The 12100-nt window shown below is 39.5% G+C and overlaps 2 protein-coding genes across 2 annotated transcripts in view; both read right to left on the bottom strand.

The window, feature by feature from the left end:
- The window catches only part of LOC114449940 (major histocompatibility complex class I-related gene protein-like), a 212787-nt gene that overhangs the window by 129447 nt on the left and 71240 nt on the right, over positions 1 to 12100 (bottom strand). The gene's annotated exons all lie outside the window — the stretch shown is intronic.
- Positions 7032 to 10480, bottom strand: LOC114450005 (class I histocompatibility antigen, F10 alpha chain-like). Its single transcript, XM_028427897.1, has 3 exons — positions 10420 to 10480; positions 9335 to 9595; positions 7032 to 7339 (listed from the first exon to the last, which is right to left on the bottom strand). Exons 1-3 carry the CDS (start codon positions 10478 to 10480, stop codon positions 7047 to 7049), a joined length of 615 nt encoding a protein of 204 aa, XP_028283698.1. The 3' UTR covers positions 7032 to 7046.

The raw sequence follows: 12100 nt of genomic DNA, 5'->3' as shown, positions 1-12100 counted from the left end.
CTTTTGAAGACCAAGACGTTGGAAGTATTTTAAGCCTCGAATGGTTTCTCTAACTTAATATTTGTAGGAGCAGTAGCATTTTGCAAAATGCATGGTTTGAAGGGCTCTCCCATTGACTCCAATGTTAATTTGAGGGTGGAAAATGTTTAATATTTTTAATATTATAATATTTGTAATTATTATTGAAGGTTTCCGGGAATGTCCTGAATGAGCTGAATCTTTTGATGTTTGAATGGTTTGAATCGGCCCATGCATTCTGAAGATATGCTGAGCCAAAAAACGTACGGAAGAATAATAATAATAATAATAACTAGAAAAGCATTTCCTGAAGAAAATGCAAGTTTGATTGCCGCAGCTGAAGCATTGCTTTGAATGCTGATGTGAACGATTGCTCTGAATTGCTGGAGAAACTGCAATCTGAACTTAATTTGCTGAAACACAGTTAAGAATTTAGAAAGATGAAGCTCTTATCTGGAAAAGTAGAAAATGTTTTAATATTATGAAGATATGAAAGAGAAACAGCTGAAGACAAGAACAGTATGAAGTCACAACCTTAAAGAATAGCCTGTGAATATACCATATGAAAGGTCTGAGGGTGGAATAATACCATAAGACTATAAGAAGCTCAGGCTGTGTGATTTGAATGTGGAAAAGTAGTATACAGCTGAAGGATGATCAATGTGACAGATATAATGCTTAAAGTCTGATAAAGACTACAAATATGGCTGCTTTGTATGCTTCTAGTGAGTCAGTCTGTCACCATGGTAACGGCCCTGCCTGCCTGCCTGCCTGCCTGCCTGCATCCATGGCAACCGGAATGTTTATGAGCTGCCCCTAACTGCAGCTCTCTTTCCCCCTCCTAATGCATTTCCTATGTAAAACCACCCTCCGAACAACGTCTCATATTCTCCAAACCGAAGACTTTAGACAAAAAATAAGAACACCGTCAGAATCCCAAGAAGTTGCTCTACAACTGGTACGATTTTTATGTCTGGGATGTCGAAGATGTGGAGATGGCGGCGAGTTAGAAAATATGGCAGCTCTGCTTCTCTGTTTTTGGTTTTACATTATGTCTTAATGGAGGAATGACCGGCACTCTCCCCGAACAGCTCGATCTACAGGCAAAACTGTTTGGTGTTGAGTTTTAAGACCGACACCAACAGAACCCAGACCATTTTTCCTTCGAACTGGTGGCCAAATTATCCCTGTCAGATAAAAGGTGCAGACGTGACAGCAGGATAGAAACGCAGAAACTGGTTTAATTTTTTTCCCTCCCGCACTCTGAGCGATGACTCACCCACTCTAGCTCCCAACATTCCACGCAATACACACTAATGTTAAACTCAGAAGAGACCTCAAAAACCACTTCATCTTTAATCCCCTATCATTTGAAGACGGAGCTGAACTTCCAAATTCTGAATACAACTTTTGAAGACCAAGACGTTGGAAGTATTTTAAGCCTCGAATGGTTTCTCTAACTTAATATTTGTAGGAGCAGTAGCATTTTGCAAAATGCATGGTTTGAAGGGCTCTCCCATTGACTCCAATGTTAATTTGAGGGTGGAAAATGTTTAATATTTTTAATATTATAATATTTGTAATTATTATTGAAGGTTTCCGGGAATGTCCTTAATGAGCTGAATCTTTTGATGTTTGAATGGTTTGAATCGGCCCATGCATTCTGAAGATATGCTGAGCCAAAAAACGTACGGAAGAATAATAATAATAATAATAAAGACGTAGAAGAACAAGAGTTTGATTGCCATGGCAATCAAACTAATAATAATAAAGACGTAGAAGAACAAGAGTTTGATTGCTTTGCAGCAATCAAACTAATAAAGACGTAGAATAACAATAGTTTGATTGCTTTGCAGCAATCAAACTAATGAATACTTCATGTTAGGGACACACTTCTAGATATGTGAACCCACACTGCATGATAACACCGTGCAGAATCAAATCTTTCACCCTTCAGAAATAACAGCAGCTGCTCCGTAGTTTTCAACAGTAAATAAACGAAGCACAGAGCTCTGAGGAGCTGAAGCAGAGAGAGAAAAGCTGGAGGGACACATCTGTAGCTTCAAGTCATGAAGTCAGTGTCCTCCTGTTAGAAACACTATGTGCTGAATGTGCACTCTTTTCAAACAGAGACGTTGTTGTTCCGTGACATTGTCATGTTTACATACCTGTTCTGTGTAACTTGATCTCAGGCTTCAGGAGGAGATCCAGCAGTTTGCGCTGACGGTCCATCTCTTCCTCGTACTGGACGATAGTTTGTTCAAACACTCCCAATATTTCAGCAGCAGCAGCAGTTAGCCGCTCGCTGATAAAACCTCTCAGAAACTCAGCAGCAGCCATTCAGATGTGATAAAACACTCACAGTAGTTACACTTCTGTTCAGCTTCTGCTGTCGCTGTGCTCGTCTTTGTTTTTCCTCTTCCTCCGTCTTCCTGCTCTTCTTCTTCTTCTTCAGTTTATTGACGCATTACCGCCACCTACCGGACTGGAGTGTTACAGCAGCAGAACAAATAAGACAATGCAGTGTGCTACTAGAGAAGCATAAAAACTAGAAACAGATAAGTAACAAATAACTTAGAATTAAAAATAAAATTAAAAACAATGATAAGAATTATTTTATCTAGTGCTGTATTTGCATCCTGCATCATGAATGTCATGAAATAAAAAACTAACAACTCCAATAGAAGTATTATACTGTTGGTTATATTGTTGCACAAGAGGAACTGTACTGTTTTTAGTGTCATAAAAATAATACTATGGAACACAGTAGTACAGAGACATTTAAAACACAGGTGGTGGTATGGGGGGGCAGAGGAAGAAGAAGGACACAGCAGCAGTCCTCAGTGATGCTCTGATTTGTTGCTAGAGATTTACAGAAAGGTTCACTGTCACACTTCCCCAGTTTGAGAGAGTTCAAAGAAGCTCACACGATGAATTTGGAGTATTTACATTCTGCAGTCATCGCAATGCAAACATCATTTGGGAAACGATTCAGTGAGTTCAGAGAGTAAAAACCCACATTATCCTTTTCCTGTCACTCCCCTAAGCCTCGATCCATCCCTGTTGAATATGGCAGCATTTCCAGGTGTGAGTCCACCTGATCTTGAGATGGAACTGGCTGACATTGCCGACAAAGACATCTGGGTGTCCATGTTCAAGCACTTGATAGCGGACCTTGAAGATGTTTCACGTCAGAAGGCTGCTCTTGCTCAGAATCACAAATGGCGTGACATTGAAAACCTCCCCAAATCAGACAAACTTGTGTTCGAAACTTGGAATGCTATCCCCGACATTTATGTGAACATGAAAAAGTTTGTGCTTGGAGTCCTGTCGATCTTTGGATCCACATATGTATGTGAGCAGGTGTTCTCCAACATGAACTGTATATAAAAACAAACATCGCACATGCCTCACAGATGACAGCTTACAATCCTGTGTGAAGATGAAGGTACCGCATACAGCCCCGATGTGCAGACGCTGTGTGCTGAGGTTCAGGAGCATAAGTCCCATTGATCAAGTATGATAAATATTTTAATTACCTATTATTTTGTTTATATTCATATTTTTTCATTGTTCACTGAAATAGTTAATGTTGTGAAAAGGTCATAGCAATTAAATAAAGAGGTGTTTGTTTCAAGTAACACAAGTTAAAGCTGTGCCTGTTTTTATTGCACTTCAAACCTTAATATATTTCATAACGGAATGTTATAATGTAAACAAATGAGTGACATTCTGACATCAGCATCTCAGTGCACACTTCACTCCCTAATACAACTGAGACACTGCCCCCTAGTGGACAGTAACTGATGTGTTTAAAGAATTGAAGAGTGAAAAACACACAATCACAGATGGACACAAATGTGTTTAAATCAATAACTGTTTTATTGATTAAAAACAGAGACACACTCGAACAGAAATCTGTCATATTATTTTTGATTTATTTTACCAGGTAGGTCAGGAAGAACTTAACAATACTCTACTTTGATTAATAAACTCTTGTTCATTAATAAACATGTAGCAACTAATGAAGCCGCTCACACCATCCATATCAGTACATATGCAATAAAGATGGAGGTCACACCACACGTCCTCCTGAGCTGCAGAGTTTTCTCCTTTTCCAGATCAGGACTGCAGTGACACAAACTACCAGGAGGAGGAGCAGTCCCAATCGTACTCCATTTCCTACGCTGTGATCGATCTCTGGAGAAGACAGAATTTACATTACATTTTGTTTTGTGTATGTTTGTGTCTTTTTTCAAATTAAAGGCCCTGTTGTGTGGGTTTGACTCTCACGTTGATCAGACAGTTACTTTATATGTCTGTCAGCACTATGGAGCCTCCTACACAGATCAGTGAGTGGTTGCATGGTGACAGTGTCGCACTAAGTTACACTGGACTGTAACACAGTGTCAAAGATCAATTTACCTTCACAAATACAACCTGGCAAATCTGTTCTCCATTTAACCCTTCTTCTGTAAACCTTATGAATCACAGAGGACAGAGGGGTCTAATGTGCAGAGACAAACAACCGTTTGTCTGCAAAACGGAGCAGACAAACGGAGGACAGGAAGTGCTTTTTAGAAGTTAAAGACGCTAAACCCCAGAATTCTTACCACACACAGACACATGTCTAGACACAAGTTTAAAGAAAGCAGAACATGAGACCGCGGAAACCGCATCAATACTCTCATCATGTTTTGAAGTGTGAGAAAATGCTGATGAAATGGGAATAAAATCTAAAAGCCTCAGCCTGAGCCAGGGCTTTTATTTTCTAGTTTTGTTGCGTTTATATTTCTAGTTTGACTGTTTGGTGTCTTTGAGGTGTCTTGTCTTCTCTCCTCCTCCTGGTGATTACCTGCTCCGCCCTGATGTGTCTCACCTGTGTCTCATTGTCTCTCCCTCCCCTCTGTATATCATGTGTGTGTTCCCGCCACACGGTGCCAGTTTGTCTTTTGACTGATCGAGCTCACCAGCCTAAGCACTACTTTAGTGGATTCTTCTAGCACCTTCTAGCATTAGTATGAGTATTTCTCTGTGAACCCTGTGTATGATTCTAGTGTGTTTTTGGACCATCATTTACTTAACCCTTTTTGTACCTTTGCTGCACTGACTGCTCACCTGTGATTAGACCTTGGATTTTTAGGACTGTTGAATTCAACTATAGTGGGAACGGAAAGTATTCAGACCCCCTTGAGTTGTTCTCTTTGTTATACTGCAGCCATTTGCTAAAATGTTAAAAATTGGTGGACAGCCATGTTTAGGTCTCTCCAGAGATGTTCAATTAGGCTTAATTCAGGGCTCTGGCTGGGCCATTCAAGAACAGTCACAGAGTTGTGAAGCCACTCCTTGGTTATTTTAGCTGTGTGCTTAGGGTCATTGTCTTGTTAGAAGGTAAACCTTCGACCCAGCCTGAGGTCCTGAGCACTCTGGAGAAGGTTTTCATCCAGGATATCTCTGTACTTTGCATTTATTAATGTTTATTAATATTTATTTATTGTTATTTATTATTTATTAATGTTTAGAATTCGTTTCGTTTATTTTACTCTTACTACTTTACCTTATCTTATATTTCTAACCTGTTTTTTTGAGCATACATGGAGCACCTGGAATGAAAGCAATTTCCCCCTGGGATCAATAAAGTATTTCTGATTTTGATACATCTTTCCCTCGATTGCAACCCGTCGTCCCTGCAGCTGAAAAACACCCCCACAGCATGATGCTGCCACCACCGTGCTTCACTGTTTGGAGTGTTTTGGACAGGCGATGAGCAGTGCCTGGTTCTCCACACATACCGCTCAGAATTAAGGCCAAAAAGTTCTGATTTGCTCTAACATGCACTGTGAGCTGTGAGGTCTTATATAGACAGGTCTGTGTCTTTCCTAATCAAGTCCAATCAGTATCATCAAACACAGCTGGAACACAGCTGGACTCAAATGAAGGATGATCAGAAGAAATGGAAGCACCTGAGTTCAATATATGAGTGTCACAGCAAAGGCTCTGAATACTTAAGACCATGTCATATTTCACTTTTTATAAATCAGCAAAAATAATGCAAAAAAATACAAATACAGTGTTTTTCTGTCAATATGGGGTGCTGTGTGTATGGACTTAAATTATTTTAGTGAATGGCTGCAATATGACAAAGAATGAAATATTTAAGGCGGTCTAAGTACTTTCCGTACCCATAATAAAATAATATATAATAGTATTTTATATATAGTGTATTATTATTATTAGTGTATTATATATAGTATAGAGTGATGTTGAATGTCATCAGTACACCACCTCAACTCCATCAACCCTTGTAACACCAACCATCTCCACTTTTTTTCTTCTTCCAACATTTCATTTGATTAAAAGAGAAAGAATCTCAGACTTACTGTTGGTCCTGATCACCACTCTGTCCAGTCTGGTGATGATGTCCACCTTCACCCCAGAGAGCTGAAACACACACTCATATGTCTTCCACTCCTCAGCTGGAACTGATGAGAAATCAGTGGTGACACTCATCTGGAAGGTTCCATCATGGTTGGGGAGGATCTCTCCGTGCTCCACACCTTCATGAATCTCCTCTCCATCTTTGCTCCAGAACAGTTCAGCTCTGTTTGGGTAGAAACCTGTAGCGTGGCAGCTGATGGGAGAGGAGGGAGTCTTCTGGAAGAAAGACACTGAGGGATGAACTGAAGGAAAAGACAAAAGAGTTAATAACTACACACTGATGTAATGATTAGTTAGATAGATTTAATGACACATGAAAAAAGTTGATTTTAGAGTAGAGATAATAGACAAGAAACGAGAGATGAGGAGGGAGAGAGGTGAAGAGCAGAGGTGAGCAGAGAACAGAGTGAAAGTGATCCAGAGAATCTGAGGCAGATAAAAATGTGACAGAAAGACAGAAATGATGAAAAAGTGCTGATCAATATGTAGAGAGAGACAGAGGGAGGAGACGCAGAGGGTTCTTCATTATAATGTCACAGCACATAAGAAACTGAGGAAGATGAACGTTGTCTTCATCACACTTAATCAGGTCATGTGACTCTACCTGTTCTCATCAGAGAGCTCCGCCCATAGTTCACATACTTCTTCAACCACTCAAGACAGAGCTGGGTGAGGTAGTTCTTCCAGTTTGCTGTATTAGCTCTGTCATTGTCCCACTTCTGTTTGGTGATGACAGCCTGTTGTTTTTCAGCGATCCATGTCTCTGTCTTCAGGTCAAATGATAAGATGTCTTCTCCATCATAACCGTGCTGTTCATATCCATTGACCTCTCCAGTATCATCGTCCCATTCACAGCCGTACATCTCCTGCCAAACATGAACACCTGAGAGACAGACAGAGACTCAGCAGTGAGTCAGAGATCACAGCAGTTATTGTGACCACAGAGCCACTGATCAACAGACACCAACAGCAAACATCTACACCTCCACCTGTGATCAGCTCAGTGGATCCATCCACAGCCAGTATTGATCTACACTGCTGTCATGGATTTAACATCACGTCCTCTGAGACTCTGCAGACAGCTGATCAGTCCAACAACATCCTCCTCCTGTCTCAGACTGCAGACTGTCCTGAGCTCCTTCTAGAAGCTTCCACTGAAGGATGGTCTGAGTCCATGCTCGGAGAGCAGCCTCCACCTGCTATGCTTCATTATCAGATTTTAGACACCGACATGTCTCCACGTTTATCTTTGCTGCTTCTTTCCTTCGTTGCCCACATTGCACAGCTTATGGCTGGAACAGGGCCGGAGAAGGCACGAGACGGAGATTGATTAACCCTCATGCACTGTTCGCAAACACTACCCTTATGTGTTGTTCAGGACAAAAACGTCCCCTAACTTTAACGGTTTTAAAAATATATCAGATAAATATTTTTTTGAATTTATTTTGCATAGACCTTTTAATTAACTTCAGTTCTCATCAACAGTAGTGAAAAAATCATTTTCCCCCAGGATTTTAATATGGTCATTAAGTTGTTAACTGTAAAAATCACAAATTTTACCTCCTACCAACAGGGTAAACCACCAACAATCAAGAATGCATGATTATGTAGTGCCATGGCTGTGCAGTCAAAAATGTGGTTATAATGGAAGTCTATGGGACAAAAATGGCCACGAACAACACATTAGGGAGAAAAAATGAAAATCCAGTGCTGTGCAAAAACTAATACTGCAATAAAGTCATTTTTTACTGATATTTGGCATGACCAAGACTGTAATAAAGGTTAAAAAAAATCCAGTCCACATTCACCTTTTTTATTAAAAATGAGCCATTTTTGTGTTTTTTTCCAATTATCTGCACCACCCCTTATAAAATTGGTGATTAAAGGGTTAAGATCCTGGGGGGAAATGATTTTTTCTCTACTGTTGATTAGAACTGAAGTTAATTAAAAGGTCTATGCAAAAAAAATTCAAAAAAATATTTATCTGATATATTTTTAAAACCGTTCAAGTTTTTGTCCCGAACAACACATAAGGGGGTAAAATTTGCCCACAGGGTACTGTTGACCTATGAAAAATTTTAAAATCATATTAACAAAATGTATGTAAAATTAAGCTTGTTGAGCAAAAATGATTCAATTTGTTCACATATTGACAAAGTTATGGCCAAAATAAACAGAAAAATTACTCTCAGAGGACAAAAATGTCCCGAACAGTGCAAGAGGGTTAAAACATGAAAACACATGAAGCTGATCACTGCTGGCAGATTTTACTGGTTCATAATAATAATAATGCATTGGTCTCATATTGCACTTTTCTGCTGTTGGGCAGGCACTCAAAGCGCTTTACATTGAGATGCATTATTCATTGAGACTGACAGAGACGTGGCTGCCAAGGTGCGCCTATGGTGCGCCTCTCCGACCACCACCGATTCATTCATACGCATTCATACACCAGTGAGTTCACTGGAGGCAATGCGGGTAAAGTGCCTTGCCCAAGGACACACAACAATGACTAGGTCGAACCGCCGACCTTCAGGTTATTGGAAAATCATCAAGCGACCAACTGTCAGTCTGAGTTTCTACAGACTTTAACTGATGTATAGAAGTGATCTGATGTCAGCTGTGAGGCTCCAGGGTGCACTGGAGACTGCAGGGTGTTTTTATCAATATAGAAGTAGTCACATCATTATTTTAAACTCTTCATTTTCAATATGACTGTTCTCTTGATCAGTTCATTTATTGACAAATGATTTCAGCACTTTACACAAGTGTGTTTATGAAGCTGCAGGCACACACTGTGTTTTTACTGTGAGATGTGTTTAATGTGTGGTTAACAAAGTTAATGAACAAATACCAGTGAAAAGAAGAAACATCAAACCTCCAGTCTGGTTGAAGCGCTGCTTTGCAATTTCAATGTTGCCTTTGAAGGACTGCTGGTTACCCATGTTGACCTGAGTGTTCCTCTCCCAGTACTGTGGATCTACTGCATCATTTACCCAGTCCTGTTTGGGCACTAATTTCTTGCTGTTGCTGTCATAGTGAAGTATCTGAACTTCATCAACCAAACCAACAGCCACAAACTCTGGGAAGTTTGGGACTTGAGAGGACCCAGTGTAGAAATACTTCAGGGAGTGAGTCACTGTAAGAAGAAGATGATGTGATTACAGAACTACAACTTTATATAAATTACACTTAACAAGAAAAATCCTGCACAAAGAATCAGGAAGATCTACACGACATTAAAGACACAGATAATCTCTGCTGTTTGTCAGTAAGAACAAAAACAACAGGCCTCGTATGATGATCGATCATTTTAAATATTCAACAAATAAAAACAGTTTTCTTCTTGTTAAACTCACAGATTTTCAATTTCTGAAAGTCCTTCATTCAAAGTGTGCTGGATGTTAAATTAGCTGAAACTTATTTTATTCTTTAAATTTTACTGAGTAATAAAAATTAAATCTTTTATTTTAACACAAGAGAGAACGTTTATGTAAACTGAACACAGCAAGTGTTCATTTAAACATTGTTACATGAAAATAACATTGCACCAGGCGAGGCCGAGCGACGTGGACCTCCAGGTTCAGCGCTAACTGAGCTGCGCTCCCCGCCTCTAATGAGCTGAGCATTGTCCATCTTAGAGGGGTCACAGCACTATAATGCTTAATGGGCATCGTGAATTATTCATAAAAAAATACAATACCTGTACCTGACTTATTGATCACAAACAAATATATATAGGATACAATTGTGGCTGTAAATTACACAAAGGGACTTTATTTCATTTTTAGTAAGTAAAGAAAAAAACACATTAAGCGGCTCAGAATGTGTGTAATCTTATTTTATATCAGTAAATGTGAACTATAACAGTAACTATTAACTAAATAAAATGAACCGACGTCAAACAAATTGAACAATGACAGAAAAATAAATATATGAATGTGTGTAACGATAAAAACATACCTGTTGCAGCGCAGTGAACTCCAACCAGGAACATGAAAACCAGCGGCTTCATTTTGACCATCAAACTCTGAGAAACAAACCGTGAACATCCACCAAGCGGAAGAGTCCAAACTCGTAGTTCTGCAGCTGCTGGAGCCAGCCCTCAGCAGAGTCATTTCCCATAGACTCCCATGTTAAAATGTCTTCACAGCAGAAATGATGAAATGCTGTGTGCTCAGCAGCCAACATCTCTCTGTCTGCAGGTGGTTTCTGTCATTTATGTGTCTGCAGCTGGATTCAGGACTTCCTTGGAGTTCACAGCTGTAAAGTCAGAAACAGATGTTCAGTCCACATCCTGAAAACACAGGAAACAGTCCTTTAAAAATAATCAGTATAAAACACAGGAACATTTTTAACATGTTTTACTCACAGGATGGAGGCTGATTGGCTGCTTATAATAACTTCAGTTTTTACAGCACATAATGAGTTCTCTGTTACTGCTGCTATCAACCAGTAGTGACTTGTTATCATCATCATTTCAAAGTGTAAACTCTCTCACCCTTCTCTCTGTTGACAGTGAATCAGTCACAGTGATGAGGAGAAGGTGCAGCAGTGATGATGGGGATGATCATGGTGATGGTGTTTCCTGAGCAGATGAAGCAGGTTCACACATCAATAAGAAAACTATTCTCCACTGAACCCGTCTGTCTGTAGTCACTGTGTTTACTGCAGGTGTTGATTATTATTAAAGAGGAGACATTCAGTGAACTGCTGAAGTTTGGACACCTGAGGCCGTTTCTCACTTTCTGTTGGTGTTACAGTAAAATATTCAATTCAATACAAATTTATTCATACAGCGCATTTTACAATCAGAAATTGTCGAGTAGGTCGAGGAGGAGAAGAGGGAGACAGGACAGAGAGGATGAAGGAGAGAGAGAGAGAGAGAGAGAGAGAAGCAAACATGCTGCATGCTGATATATATATATATATATATATATATATATATATATATATATATATATATAGCTTAAATATATTGCAACACATTTCTGTACTTCCTCTTTTTAAAAACACATTTCCTGCTGTGAAGAGCTGTCAGTGCTTTAACTGTGACATGCTGCAGTTTCCTGATATAAAGAATGTCACTAAATGACTGATCAACTAGTCAAATATCAAAGTATGTTGTATAATGTCTGTGCTATGTATTTTAATATAAATTCATAAAATCTTATAGACAAGAACATGTTTAATGTATATTTGTCATAAGTTAAGTGAGTATGAAGTTTTGTATTTTAACTTTAACCAGAGACTGCCCTCTACTGGTTGGTTCAGTCCACACAGAAGAGACATTTATGCCAACAGAGCAGAGTGGATTCAGCTCATGATATCTAGAATAGAATAGAATACACTTTATTAATCCCTTTGGGGAGGTCCCTCAGGGAAATTCCTCTGAGCTGGTGCAGGTTCAGGCCTCTGACTGCCACTGATCCAAACTCCAGCTGAAATATGCTGTGTCCCATGTTATCCTCATTCAGTAAAATCAGTCCTCTCCAGATGTGCAGATGTGATGTCACTGCATGTGTCAGTCTTCATCCTGTCAGGAGGACAAAGGGTTAAACCTGCTGTGGTCCAACACACCGAGCTGCTCAGCCCAAAGAAGAGAATCCATTTAAAGGGAGACTTACTGTTAACGAGCCGGAAC

The sequence above is a fragment of the Parambassis ranga genome, chromosome 2 (assembly GCF_900634625.1).
Source record: "Parambassis ranga chromosome 2, fParRan2.1, whole genome shotgun sequence".
Lineage (NCBI taxonomy): Eukaryota > Metazoa > Chordata > Actinopteri > Ambassidae > Parambassis > Parambassis ranga.
Note: the sequence above shows the minus strand (reverse complement) of the source record. Positions and strands in the feature narration are given on the sequence as shown.